The 14,406-nt window shown below is 35.4% G+C and overlaps 4 protein-coding genes across 4 annotated transcripts; 2 read left to right on the forward strand and 2 right to left on the reverse strand.

Annotated features, from left to right (window-relative positions):
- Positions 1 to 1,180: 1,180 nt before the first annotated feature.
- Positions 1,181 to 2,467, reverse strand: LOAG_07333 (hypothetical protein; the record flags this gene model as incomplete). The annotated part of the gene is made up of 1 exon (XM_003142866.2): positions 1,181 to 2,467. One exon carries the CDS (start codon positions 2,465 to 2,467, stop codon positions 1,208 to 1,210), a length of 1,260 nt encoding a protein of 419 aa, XP_003142914.1. The 3' UTR covers positions 1,181 to 1,207.
- Positions 2,468 to 2,684: 217 nt separating this feature from the next.
- On the reverse strand, positions 2,685 to 6,747 carry LOAG_07334 (TPR Domain containing protein; the record flags this gene model as incomplete). Its single annotated transcript, XM_020447398.1, has 10 exons — positions 2,685 to 2,868; positions 3,241 to 3,398; positions 3,800 to 3,949; positions 4,296 to 4,463; positions 4,933 to 5,034; positions 5,250 to 5,409; positions 5,667 to 5,725; positions 5,834 to 5,915; positions 6,066 to 6,349; positions 6,589 to 6,747. The coding sequence occupies 10 exons, from the start codon at positions 6,745 to 6,747 to the stop codon at positions 2,685 to 2,687; spliced, it is 1,506 nt and encodes a 501-aa protein (XP_020302367.1).
- Positions 6,748 to 7,532: 785 nt separating this feature from the next.
- LOAG_07335 (V-type proton ATPase subunit F) lies at positions 7,533 to 8,530 on the forward strand (the record flags this gene model as incomplete). Its single annotated transcript, XM_003142868.2, has 3 exons — positions 7,533 to 7,723; positions 7,866 to 8,081; positions 8,477 to 8,530. The coding sequence occupies exons 1-3, from the start codon at positions 7,616 to 7,618 to the stop codon at positions 8,528 to 8,530; spliced, it is 378 nt and encodes a 125-aa protein (XP_003142916.2). The 5' UTR covers positions 7,533 to 7,615.
- Positions 8,531 to 9,847: 1,317 nt separating this feature from the next.
- LOAG_07336 (Clp protease) lies at positions 9,848 to 11,567 on the forward strand. Its single transcript, XM_003142869.2, has 6 exons — positions 9,848 to 10,028; positions 10,241 to 10,337; positions 10,431 to 10,513; positions 10,663 to 10,767; positions 10,910 to 10,994; positions 11,247 to 11,567. The coding sequence occupies exons 1-6, from the start codon at positions 9,858 to 9,860 to the stop codon at positions 11,360 to 11,362; spliced, it is 657 nt and encodes a 218-aa protein (XP_003142917.1). The 5' UTR covers positions 9,848 to 9,857; the 3' UTR covers positions 11,363 to 11,567.
- The last annotated feature ends 2,839 nt before the right edge of the window (positions 11,568 to 14,406 follow it).

A 14,406-nucleotide genomic window follows, 5' to 3' on the forward strand; every position in this document is an offset into this window, starting at 1 on the left:
TAACTGAGCGTTTTCCAACAAAGTTGGCTTTTTAATGATAGCTTACATTTCAGCCTCTCCTTTCATCATTCTCCACATTGCATCGTCTTAACTGGATCGAAGGAAAGGCTCAGACGAACTAGTTCAGATGACAATTATTTCTTTGCTTTCGAAATTTCAATAAACATGAAAATCTTGCAGTTTTTTTCTTTATGAAAAAAAAGTTTTAAAAGATGAAGTGAAATAGGAATAGGTTGTTTACTAGGAAGTAAAGATCGCGCTAGAGTTTAATGATGGTAGCATTCATAAAGGTGACAGAAAGTCCCATCATCTCAGTCGCTAAAACTACTCGCATTTCTGTCCTATTAATTCATGCTTTACTACTCAATTCAAGATACCCAACTGGACAATATGGTATTTACGGAACGACCTTCAACCACTTTCCTCCTCTTCGATATATCCGAAAATCCTTCATATATTAATGTGTCCACTATACGAAGACGCGATGATTTTCAATGTTCCTTTATCTTGGAAAGAATAAAAGGTACTCTTTTGTCACGGCCAACTAGAAAATTTTATTTCCCTATCTGTTGTTACTTCCAGTTCTTTAGAAAAAAGGTGAAAATTTTCAAGATGAAATTAAAGCGCATAATGCTGATATTAAACAGGAAAGCAACAACAACACATGACCTTTGACCAACAATGTGACTGCAGGAGAGAATGGGTATGGTTTTAATGAACAACAGCTAACGCATATATCCAGTGAACAAACAGCAACAACCCTCTGTTGCGGTCGCTTGAATTTAGCATGAGAAATCGACAGTTTTTCTTTAATTAAAGAAATTTAATAATTAAAGGACTTCTTTAATTAAAGAAGTCCGATAAAATTCATACAGCTTCTACCAAATATGTTTTGATCGATAACTGGATCTTAAAATATCATAAGATAGATCCAGTAACACTGAAAACATCAATAAAACTTTGATATGTGTAAACAGCAGAGCAGGAAAGTTGGTGACTACTGAATAAATGTTGTATGTTGAGCTATTACACAAGAATATCTTTGTACTATTGTTTGGTAACTTCATAATGCTTCATCCAGTGATTCCCTTCTTGACATAAGTGGTTTTGCAGATAAGGTTATTCAAAACAGGAAATGAAATATACAAATCCAACTTTTGAGGAAAGACAAGTATAAAGAAGGATACCAAGTAGATAAAGGCTATGATTATCCACTGCTGTGTTTCCTAGCTCGACTTATTGATGGCTCAATCAAGTATTTGCGAATATTTTCCGTAGGTCTTAGTGCCTCTCTGCAATCCCTTTGGGAACATTTTAAACCTGCAACCAACTTCTCCCAAAGAGTTCTCTCAAAATGTACCAGAACAACAGATTTGCCATGTTTTTCATCTTTGTCGTCGTATTTTTCATACGCTACATCTCGTGGCTCCCAAATCTTCGTTTCATCCACTGTTTCGCAATTTGACGACTTCAGCTGTCCCGAATCTTTCTTCGAAGTACCAATATGATCAATGCCACAATTACTTATCATTTTGTTTTCCTCATTGATACCGCTTTTGGCGATGTCAGACCTGGGTATCATTTGTGGATTTAATTTTGAGTTTTTTTCAAAATTCTTATAATCTCGCTCACCCTTGACAACTCCATAATTATTAATGTTTATATTCTCGCCAGAATGTTCGTCGTCTGTATGCTCTCCCCTTCCTTTCATACGGCTTATTTCCAATTGGCCCTCACTCCGATGTAATTGTGAAAAACTTCTATCCAATGTCTTCCCCGTAACATGTGTATCAGATTGCGTATCCACATTGGAAAATTCATCATTTGCATTTCTGAATGTAGAATTATCTGATAGTGAAGAATAGTGGGTTGTGCTAGTCACATCGGAAGATAAAGTAGGCTCTATGAACGTAGCTAAAATGTTGAAAATTCCCATTATATCGATAATTCGCAAATCTGACGCAAATTTTTCGTGGTCTAATTTGTTCGAAATTTTCTTTAAAGTATCATTCACAGTACTGGATGTAGAGATTGTGGATTCTAATGTAATTGTAATTGTTGAATTCGTATAACTGTTGAAAAAATAACATGCTGAAGAGTTATGGTTAGTTATGCTGTTTCCCGCATGCGTTTTACGATTCGAAATCATCTCTTCAGAATTGCTATTCATTTCGTTGATTTCGTCACGTTTGGAACTGGAGGTACTGTCAGATTCTTCAGGCTGTTCATCTATTCCATGCATGTAAAGCTCATCTTTCCCATTATCGCTACTACTATATACTATATCACATTCTTTGATGGTGGAGATAACTTTTTCCTTAGCTTCACGCACCGCATTTGGAGTGAGAATTACCGTGCCGACAACTTTATGAGGCGGTGAAGTACCCCACCCTTCTATAACAACATTTTTATCATAAAGAGATGTCGAAGTAGGATAGTTTGGTTTGTTCCTAGAGTTATCGAACATTGGAATCACTGAATGGTCAGATATCAGTGGAATACATGAAATAAATGGCATAAACAAGAAAAGATATATCATCACTGCAAAAGTTTGGAGAAAATTGAAACAGAAGTGAAATCAAAAAGACAGGAATTGGAACTTTAAGATGGATAAATCGAAAATTCAAGTAATCACAGTTTCTATTCGACTAATTGCTTACTACTGTTGGACAGTTCGTAATAAATCAATTCAGAAAATAAATACACTTCTTCAAATCTTGCTCATTGACAGCTGTTAGCAAATCCAATGCATAGGGCAAACAACTTCGAACAACAGCTGCGCGTAAAGGCGTCCAAATTGTGGACGATGAAATAGAGCTACAAGACTGCTGCAACTGAAGAGCCGTAATAAAATGTTGGATTGCTTCTCTGAAATTTGCGGTAAAGTAAAAGAAAAGAATAAAATCACTTTAGATTTTGATTGCATTTGATATAAATGGATTAAAAAACTGATAGTAACTAACAAATCAGGAAAGGTAAAAAAAATTACAACCGACAAGGGCAAACAAAGATAAGAAATATTAGAACATCCAAAAAGCTCACTGAAATTCGCTGAAAGATCACTTTCTGACAAATCTATCTGATAGCTCTGAATAGGTAAAAAAAAGGATTGAACACGTTATGAAGATTACTTCAACACAGTCCCGTTCATTTCAAGGAACTTGAATGGATTTCAATTTAAAATCCAACCAAAATTAATCACGAAAATAAGAGCAACAGGAAGAAATGAAGCATACACACTTGTAGTTCTGCAATTGAATGCAAGCGATGCCCAGATTACAACGAGCACGTGGATAGTTTGGACAGATCTTGAGAGCCTCGCGATAGGCAGCAACTGCTTCCGCAGCGCGTTTACCATTTGCCAATGTTGCCCCCAAACGGTTCCAAAGTACGTAGTCCTAAAAACACTTCGAACAGATTTATCTTTGTTTTGAAGCAACCGTTCGGAAATTTATGTGTGCAATAAATATTATTGTATCATAAGATGTTTCCTTTAAATATGTTTTGTCGATTATTAATCTCCATCAAAGCTCAGATGAACCACCGACAGCCTAATCAATAGATAGGCTGGGACTGATGCAAGTTAGGATCTTTCGATCAGCTCAAATGTGATCAAGTCGATCGGCAGCCAAACCACCGACATGAGATACGCTGCACTCATGACTACATTGACTACATAGCCTGATCACTTCTGGAATTTCAAATCATTTTTAGCGTTCTGAAGCAATAAAGCTTAAAATTTCGAAAATTTTTGAAAATCTGAAAAAATATTTCCATGTTATGTCGATATTATACAAACCTTCGGATTGTACATAAGCGCCAACTTTACTTCTCTAGCAGCTCGATTATAATCGCCCTTAATGTTGTAGACCAGACTTAGTGCATTGTGAAATGTTGCTTCCTCAGTTGTTTCCGCATTTGAAAGCACTTTTTGGATTAGTTCTTCTACCTGAACATTATGTTATTGGAAACAAAGCTTACTAATGATTCATGTTAGCTATTACTTCGGTTACTTAGATGGATCCTTGGAAAATAACTCCAATAACTTTCCTATGAGTTTAGCTTTTCTACTAAGTCCTATTTAACTGATGGTCATCTGACTGATGGTCATTTAACTGATCAGCCGCAACAAAAAGTGATGGCACTTTCACGCATGGCATTACAAACCAAATGAAATCATCCAACCCTTTCTGACAAATGTAATTAAGTATTTTATTTATCTTTCTCAGTTTTACTGACATTTTAACAATACTAACTCATCAAGAACCTGACAGGAAATTATAACTTTAGATAACCTGTTGCGTCCGAATGGTAAGGTCCTCAATTAGATTGCTGGGAGTAGTTCTGAATTCCAAAGGATTTGAATCACCATCCATATGAGACATAATCCACTGCTTCAATACATCCAGTGCTTCTAATTCCATACATTCGTTAATGTAAACTGTGGCAAGAGCAAGTTGTATCTACAAAATGAGGAGAGTACGTCAAAAGAAATGTGTGCTCCAGTTATTAAGAGTAAATTAAAAGCGAAGTCAAAAAGGGAATTAGGAGGAAAAAAACATACATGAATGCGTCTATTAAAATTTTGGGTAATAAAACATGCATGATAATAAAACATGTAGAAGTAAGAATTATATGATTTGTTTTAATTGTATTCCTCACAAACCAGTTACACATCCAAAAAAAAAAAGATATGAAACAGTGATTTTGTGATAAACATTCCCATGCTTCGCCATTACAAATGGCTACTCTATTTAAATTAACTCGCCGGCAGCACAGTATCAAATATCGTCCGATAAAGAATAATACAGTTTAGAGCATTAAACCTAATTTTATATTTCATACGCTAATGTATATGTTATGTTCCTAAACATGGAATAATCTGCTGGTACATGGATCGTAAATTTCTATTTCAAAGATACTAAAAATTACTTTTTTTTGTTCTGGCTGTAAATTCAAAGCTTTTTTGTATGCAGCGATTGCCTGTCTATCACTTTCGTTCTCAGTTTGGCAATTTCCAAGCAGCAACCAGCCCTGTTAATCAAAAACTTTCTGAAACATTAAAGACAGCTACAAACAGAAAATAGATTTGAATGCCTTAATAAAACAAAAAAGACTTGTATATCACTGGTGGGCACAAGTTCCTTATGGCGATTCCTATGAAGCACCAAAGATCTCGTTTATTAAATCACCACCAAGTATTCCATCACAGTTATAAACTACTTCTAATAAGAGAAAAATAAACAAACTTCAAAATTCTCCTGATTCTGCTGCACAGCAGCCTCAAAATATAAAATGGCATCAACTATCAGTCCAGCATTCAGCGCCTGTTGTCCTTTTTCGAATGCATCCGCTTCTCTGAGGTAAGGATTATTGCTTTCGAAAACATACATCTCATCAAAGGGTGTCCTGAAACGAAATATTTATCGGAAGTTTTTATTCTGTCTCAACAATTTTTTTTAAAAACGATTTTATTTAAACAAACAATAACGATCAACAGTATCCGTTACGGTTTGGTTTGTTTCGTAATCCAGTACAACGTGACACGCATTTTAACGCATCGTATAGACTTTTTTTATATCCTCGAAACATCTCATACAGATGTCACCACTCGGAGAATCAGCACAAATTACAGTGAGTCAAAGAGCAAATAATTGAGACATTACCTTTCCGCAATTGTTTTAGCATTTGTTTCAGTTCCCATAGCAGAAATAAAGATCGTGTCCTGAAAAAACAGCATCTTTAGCCAATTAATTAATTAACTAATCGACAGTCAAGCGGCCCTATGTTTTTTATTTTCTTACCAACTAAACTTTATAGTGCAAAAATTAGCCTCAGATGCAAGTCCTTTGTTCATCTGAGATTTTTGATCGAATTCGTTAAGAAATTCAGTGGCCCACATCTCAGATCCATCCCTGCAATACTTTTAAAAATTTCTGAAAAATACTTCCAGGATTTATTTTTATTGCAAAAATACTATTAACATAGGCAAGGTTTGAGACAGCTGCGTTAGGTATCCGTCCTCTTCCAACTCTTAGAACGTGAGATCCATGTTGGTAACATACTTGGTTTCGCTTTTATATTCAGCTTCCTGCTCACGAAAGTTTAAACCAAAAAACTCCTTTGCCCACTGCTCTGGTAAATAACTGGCTTGCTGTTCTGCTTTATCAGCCCAATGTTTAATTAAATTCTTGGATTGTTGCTCCTCCGCTATGTATTCCTCAGCCCACGATTCAGCCAGGTCTTGTGTAGAGTCCATCTGATCCATCTGACCAGCCAATTCGTACAGATTGGTTGTTTTGGGAACTGCGGTAGACATTGTAACACTTATCAGGTACTCATCGTGTAGCTAAAGTCAAAGAAAATTTCAACTAAGCAATCAATTGTACCAGACTTAGAGTCAAATGTACCACAGAACTTCTCAGATTGAAAGATAACAGAACGACGTGCATACGGATAGGTCGAACTGGAATAAGTATTTTTAGAACCAGTCCTCAGACATGACCGAATCCATGCTGACGAATCAAATAAGGAAGTACCTTCCATCAATGTGATTAGAATAAATTAAGCTTTATCGACAATACTTACGTTTCGAGGCTTTGAATTCCCGGTCAAAAACTGATTCCAGGTTTTTTCAAAGTCGTCATCCAGACTCCCTTCAATAACTCTTCTTGACAAATCTACTAAGGGATTGTGGTGCGTACAATCTGTTTCAACTAATGACTTGCTAGCAGAAGTGGAAGTCATTGTTGACAATATACCTGAAATATAACCAACAAACCACTCAGCCTGAACAGAATATAATCACATTTTCACTTTTATCTTCCAAAATATCCGCTGTATAACATCTTCAATTTATCCTGATACTTATGCCTAGCAGCCTTTATCAATCTCTACTGCGTTTTCAGAGCTATAACAATGATATTGTATCCTCAATCAGAAACTATTTCATTCTCTATTCCGTTTTTCTAGAAAACATAGCATCGCTCAAAACCCTTCATTTGCTTCTTATTGTGATCAATCCTTACCGTATTCGTGCCATTCATATCACCTAATTCTGATATTATAAACAAAATTGTGGCTATCATGAAATTTAAAATATAAACTCTTATTAATCTTAAAAAACCTGCCTGTAGCTAGGAAAAAGATACCAGAAAAACAACGTTGTAGAGGGGATAAAACACTTTCTGCGTTTCGCGAATGCGATTTGTACGGTTGTTAAAATGCTCGATAGGATGATAAAGATGAAAATATGGAAAAAGAATGAATGCCATGTGATAAGGGACAGTTGAAAGTTGAAAGTTGAAAAAGGACAGTGTTAGAGAGATACTTCTCAATTTCAATGAGAATATTCTAAAGCTTATTTTATTTCCAATAACTACCTCGTATATTTATGCGTCATTTGTTTGCAATGTGAATGACAAACAAAGGAGAAGAGAGAAGTAAACGAAAATGTGATAATGCACGTTCGTTCTCGCTTTTTGGTTTTTGGCTACTCGACCTCCGATCTTTTGTTCCATCTCGAGATCACCCAGTGTTTGGTTGGTAATTGGGGTGATGTGTTGTGTGTGCAAGGTGCTGGTTTTGCTATTCAAAAGAAGATAGTTTGAAAATAATGTTTCAGATGGCTCATTCTGCTCAAAAGGGGAAAATTATTGCGGTGATAGGCGACGAAGATACTGTGGTTGGATTTCTTCTTGGTGGAATAGGTGAACTTAATAAGGTTCATTTCGCATTTCTTTCATATCACTACTAAGAATTTGGTCAGTATAAATGCATAGTTTATTGAGAAAGCCAAGCTTGATTTGATGATTGTGCTTGATCATTTCAGCTTCTAAGCCAAAATGGTATACTTTTCATTTTAGGCTCGGCGACCAAATTATTTAATTGTGGATAAAAATACGACAGTTAATGAGATAGAGGAAGCATTCAGAGATTTTTGTTCACGTGATGATATTGCGATAATTCTGATCAATCAACACATTGCTGAACAAATACGTTTTGCTGTTGATGAATATACTGCCAGTATACCGGCCGTATTGGAGATTCCATCGAAGGAAGCTCCTTATGACCCAACTAAGGTTATTTTTGGCATTTTACTCTTTATATTTTCCTTTAAAATTAGTTCACAATTGGAAGTGGCATAGTTCACTTCTCGTCTGAGCTTTAGAATTTGTTTTATATAGATAAATCTTAGTGACTAACGTTGAAAAATTATGTTAAGCATTTCGAATCTTTGTTGTCTACTAAAGCATTGGTCTGTGTTCATTTCCACTTTTATACAAGCCAAAAATAGTTTCAAATTTCATTTATATACTTCGTTCTTCGAATAAAAATTCATCTGGCACTTAATGTTAAAGTCTTTTTTCAAGTGCTCGGTTCTAATAAATGTATGTCGAATTGATTTTCTTGACGTCGTTTTGGATGTCTTGAATCTTGCTACGTTTTTCACAAGTAGCAAACACACTTTTTTCAGGATAGTATAATGAGCCGAGCCAGAGGATTGTTCAATCCGGATGATTTCCGTTGATTCTTAATAATTTAATGTTTCTTTTCACACTTGTCATTCCATGTTGATATATTTTAATTTGTGATTTGACGAGTCGATTTTTCAGCGGTTTTGTTTTCGCCAAAAAAATTACCTTAAAAGTGGTCGTTTTCGAAGTAATATCACAATTTCAGAATAAATCTCTTTACTAAGGTGGTTTACATCTGTTCGGAAGAATTCTCTTTAGCTTGTAAATTGAGAATATTTGTTTTGTTTGCTTAGCTCTGATAGATTAATAATTTGTTTGAAGAATATATATAGAGATAAAATAATAATTGTCTCTTTTATGGTCAATGAAGCAAAACTAATTTTCTTGCAATGAATAATTCACGGCTTGGTTATTGTATTTTCAATTGTTCCCATCAAATGTATTATCACCTTATTATCGCCTTTTTCGTGATCTTTTTGATTTCTGGGGTATTAAAAATGATTATTCCCTAAATTTGGGTGATGTTATACAAAAAGTGGTAGATTTATGCAAACTAAATTTGATTTCCGCAATGAAATGATTTAATAACACTATTCAGTGGACTGGTGTTAGCCTATCTTGTTATTTTGTATTGTCCGTTTGGACAGTTGGTCACCAATGTAGAGTCTTTGGGAAAAATAGAAATAAAGTGGTCAGTGGCGGTCACTTAGAATTAGATAGGGCTTTGGGTTGGGACTGATAATGACTGGTAGCAAATTGGAGGTGTGGACTTTGTTGGCTTTTACAGAAAAAAGAATTTAAACAACCGCAACTTCGAAATCGTTTAGTTTCAGAAGATGTGATAGCTTTTGTTAAAGAAAAGAATAGAAGAATTTGTTGGTTTTGCACTTCATCTTCTTTCCCTGATCCTTCTCCCGAAATCTAGTATATTGGCGCAGAAATGCAAAAGCAGAACTTTCCTAATATGATTTCCAATTTGTACACAAGTAAAAAAAAGAGTGGTTACCCAGTCGTTCTCTATTTATCGTTTGGTAGCTTCTCCAGTATTCCTGAAATACTGAAACTTTTTTTTCTCTTTTTTTTATATATTTGCGATCGCATAGTCTTATAGTCTCAGTCGCGCATAGTACGTAATATAACATTTTTGAGGGGCTCATAGCATATGGGAAAGGACCCCTTTCCATCATTGATCGGCTAGGTTATTCATGTAAATTCTCCTCCCTGCATCTCACAAACGGGAATCATCATGCTCTCTTTCTTAAGTCACAGTTCTGAAGAAAACTCTGTTTCAGCAGAAGCTATTTCGATAAGAAAAGATATCGCTTTCCTGTTTGGAAAGCGATATCTTCTTTTGTTATATCAGGCGAAAAAAATTTCAGGATGAGAGGATTATCGTTTATTCGACAGTTATTTTCTCATCGACAATTGCATAGCTCGTTACTAAGGCAGCAGACGATACCAATGGTAGTCGATCAGGATGGTCGTGTTGAAAGAGTTTATGACATTTATTCACGGCTGCTCAAAGATCGTATTGTTTGCGTTATGACACCGGTTTGTTGGCTATTATAATTCATTCTTCATTTGTATGTATTCTTATTACATCACACCAAATGCTGGATGATAGTTTCATTTTTATTATTTCTTTATAGACTAATTAGTCATGTAATTTTTAAAGCGCAGTGCAATGATGATATCTTGTTAGACGAGAAGAGCACCTGTTTTCGAGTTATACAAACATGCCGTTTTTTCTTTTTTTTTTTAAGATAAATGATCAGGTGGCTGCTTCCGTTATTGCACAGCTTCTCTTTCTACAAGGTGAAAGTGCGAAAAGTACTATTAATATGTATATAATGTGTCCTGGTAAGTAGATCTTTTTGCATTTGTTACCTTCTGTTTTCTCCCCTTTCTAGTTTTATTTTATAATGATTCACTGCTTAGAAAATTCATTTTCAGGTGGCAGCGTGACTGCCGGCTTAGGTATTTATGACACGATGCAGTATATCAGTGCTCCAGTAGCAACTTGGTGTATTGGTCAGGTGACTGGTTTGTAACAACCAACTAATAAGCTGCACCTTTCATTTGTCTTTAATAAGCCATCACTGTTTCTTTCTCTTTTTTGATTTTCTATTCGCATTTACTCGAACCAAAGAGCTGATTATTCAATGATCAATCCTTGAAATTCTAGGCTGCAAGCATGGGTAGTCTTCTGCTCTCTGCCGGTGCGAAAGGGATGCGCACATCGTTGCCCAATGCTCGCATAATGGTTCATCAACCAAGTGGTGGTGCTGAGGTATACATTTACTACTTGGTTTAGATTCCCCATATCGCAGCCGTATTTGTCCATAATTCATTTGCAACTTCAGTAATCTCTGGAATTTAACTGTTTGATGGCCCATATTGGGTTACGAATTTTTCTACTGTTTTTTTTAAAGGGCCAAGCATCTGATATTTTGATTAGAGCCGAAGAGATTGGTAGGCTCAAAACACGGCTGAACAAAATTTATGCAATCCACACAGGTAAAAAGCTTGCTTAACATATGTAACTATACATTCCGGTAAAAGAAACTTGTTTTTCTATTGAGAGTAGCGACACTGCTTGATTTTAAAACTGACTTTATATGATTAGTGGGTGAGACTTAAATTCGTTTTGTTTTCATAATTACTGCTTGCAAAGTTTTTTGAATAGGAATTCGAAGAACAGTTAAGACTAATTTTGTTATACAGTGAGTATCTATAAGCTTTTTCTGTCTTCTTTTATCATGTTTGCAGGACAGGATATCAAAATAATTGAGGAAGCATTAGATCGTGATAGATATATGAGTCCGGAAGAAGCCAAGCAATTTGGTATAATTGATCAAATAGAAGCTTCTGCATTTGATTTGTGATTTTGGTTACCATAATTTTTCATTGCTATTATATAAAATAGTGTTTTTTTGAGCACTAACTGTTGGTCCAGTCATTCATTTTTTGATTGATGAAATGCTAGTCCTGGGCAGCGCTTTTTGAAGGAATTGGTATTTTTTCATTGGCGGATGATCCTCTGTAAATATTTGTTTTCGCTCGCGAATGATTGAAATAAAATTCACCAACAGAGGCAATGTGTACGTTTATATATTATGACGAAAGTGACACAATCCTGTGTGAAATATGTGATGTAGACATGATGTTATAAGGAGACGGTCACAGAAAAAAAATGAATTTCCAAGATTGAAATAATTTTTTAATTTGAGCATACTTGGCATTGCATGGCAGTCGGAGTCACTTGTTTGTATCTTTTATACCGATGTTTCGAAAAAGCTGAAAAATAATGAAACTAACAAGTTATGACGTGAAGTGTTTCCTTTCTATTTAAGATTATCTGAATTAGGTAGAAATGAAGAAGATATGAATGGTAGTTTAAGAGAGTCCTTTTGCCATGCAAATATTCCAAATGTTATTAGTTCACGAGGTTTTTAGCAGTAATGATTAGGAAAGGAAAAGGAATTACAGATTTGTAAGCATTGAAAGACGACAGTTATCTGTTGGTAATACACAAGGACGACACTGGTGGAACTGATAAGATAAGAGTGAGTAGGGCTGCTTTTGGTTTGTATAGGAAGCATAAAGAAGGGAGGAGGGAGATTGAAGTGCTACAAGGAAGCAAGCAAGCAAGCAGTCCGTTATATGTTTGCAAGTGATGACACTGTTGGCGTGTCTCTGTTCAGCATGACACCGCTGTACCATACTTCAGTGCTTAGCATTGAATTGTGCATAAAATCCAATCATTCCTTATGGTGATATTATGCACATTTTCATGCAAAGCATTCAAGTTTCCAGATGTCCTAAAGGTCTTCCTTCCCTCTCTGTCACGTATCTCCCAACAATTTACTTCTTCACGACACTTTTCTTTAGCATTCTTTTGGTAAGTCTCTTATTCACCTCTCCATTTCAATTTTTAAATTACCCGTATCCCTCAAAACATTTCATACCTTCAAATCGAATTATAATTGCTGGTAAAATGAAGAAGATCCGGAGAAGCAGTTAGTATGCATTTCTTCGCCCTCCAATTGCTTACACATGGTATTTCTAATTCCTGATGCAATAAGCCTGGCTTGATTTTGGCATACTTGATCAATACATAGTTGTTTCATGTGCATCTTGCTACATTATTCCTTACAACACAAACAACAATCTCCATTTTGTTCAATAAGAACGGCATTTGAATGCATTAAGACTCGGGAATTAACGTCTACCACCATGGCATGAGGCTTTCTCTGATACTTTCACATCATGAAAAGGCAATTATTTGATCCCTATGCTATGTGTCATCAATATAGTACTTTGAAATATTTTTCGATAGCTGAGCAAAAAATTGATTATAATTTCATATTTATTTGATGGTGAAATGATTCATTCACCTCACTTGAAAATCTAGCATGAAACATCTCATCGATCTCAAGATAAGAAGAATGAAGAATGAGTATGGAACTTCTCAAACTACGGGAATTTGGAACAAACTGAAGAGATACTATCAAGAAAATGGCTATAACACAAAAATAATAATTTGATAAGCTTCAATGAAATAGCCTAGCCACAGGATCTTGGCCATGTATCTTAGTATCATTGACATTACCACCAAATCGTCAGCAAAATGATTTTGACTTATTAAAAATTATTGAAATATACAGCAATTTAGTCATTTCATGCATTGGTCTGTTTATGAAGAATTTCAGACAAGAAGTACATGCTGTATATGATGCCAGTCACAGATTCTTCCTAAATATCTTTCGCTGGGTTATTTGCAGTACTTATAACATTCCGCCAAACGAAGGCTCAGTTCCGTTCAATATGAGTTTTTCTACCGTTGAGTTTTTTGAATAGCTTCTCATTCCTGCTAATCAGCTAGTGCTTATTTTGTTACAGGCACCATACTTCCAACACGTCTCTAGCTATTATACAATCATCAGGAGCTTTTAATATGTCTAGCTTTACCTTTCCGTATATTTATGGGTCTTCAAATCCTTTACTCACATGTTGTTTTTGTCCGGTCAAACATTATGAATTACCAAAAGAGTTTTATCAAATTTGATCACTTAACAGAGTAAGCAATGCTTCCCCATAAAGCAATCTAAATTTTATCTGTTCTCATTCTCTAGGTTTTCACGTCCTTCTTGCGCACGAAAGAAATTTCCAAGAAACGGCATTTCAGAGACCTTAACTATAAATGCATACACCTTCCAAGATAATCCCTTGCATTGTTAAAACATTATACTAAATTACTGCAAAGTATTTCCTGCCTTAATATCCCTCATAAAAAATTTGTCACTAAATAATGTGATACCAGCAACATACATTATTTTTATGCAAATTTATATAGATATTTGGATATGAATATATTGAACATTGTTTAATGTAAGAAATTCGGAAAATAAGACATATATATATATATATATATATATAGAATATATACATATATATAAAATATATACATAGATGACCTCTCCATGAACAACCCCTTATCGCGATGGAGAAGCTTGCGTGCCCTTCTAAGGATGCGAGCTATGCTGGTGGTGGTATACTTCTCCGGTAGGACTGCCCATGCCAGATAAATCTCAACTAAACGGTCAGACAAAGTGTATCTACAAACAGTATGAATTCCCTAACCACCCAACCATCCTAAGAGAAGGAAAACTTAGCTCCAAACTTGAACAGATGCGACTCACTTAACCCTACAAGGCCATCCATCTAATAGAATGACTATAACAAAACCTACGTCCTAAAGACTTCGCCGTTACCGTTCTAGCTCGCTAAGCACTGACGGATATGAAGGGTAGGCTACTCCCGCGAACGCTGTGCCTCAATAATCCACTGCGCAGTCCTATAACGTTTATAGCTAGCGTAGATAGAATCTTCCTTTGCGAAGCCTAACCATTATATATATATATATATA

This window comes from Loa loa (genome assembly GCF_000183805.2).
Source record: "Loa loa unplaced genomic scaffold supercont3.24, whole genome shotgun sequence".
Lineage (NCBI taxonomy): Eukaryota > Metazoa > Nematoda > Chromadorea > Rhabditida > Onchocercidae > Loa > Loa loa.

What these genes read in the sequence shown, in the direction of transcription:
- LOAG_07336 (XM_003142869.2), top strand. Translation starts at nt 9,858, where the DNA reads ATGAGAGGATTATCGTTTATTCGACAGTTATTTTCTCATCGACAATTG. An exon ending in TTGTTTGCGTTATGACACCG is followed by an intron (nt 10,029 to 10,240) that starts GTTTGTTGGCTA and finishes TTTTTTTTTAAG; the next exon opens with ATAAATGATCAGGTGGCTGC. An exon ending in TATGTATATAATGTGTCCTG is followed by an intron (nt 10,338 to 10,430) that starts GTAAGTAGATCT and finishes ATTCATTTTCAG; the next exon opens with GTGGCAGCGTGACTGCCGGC.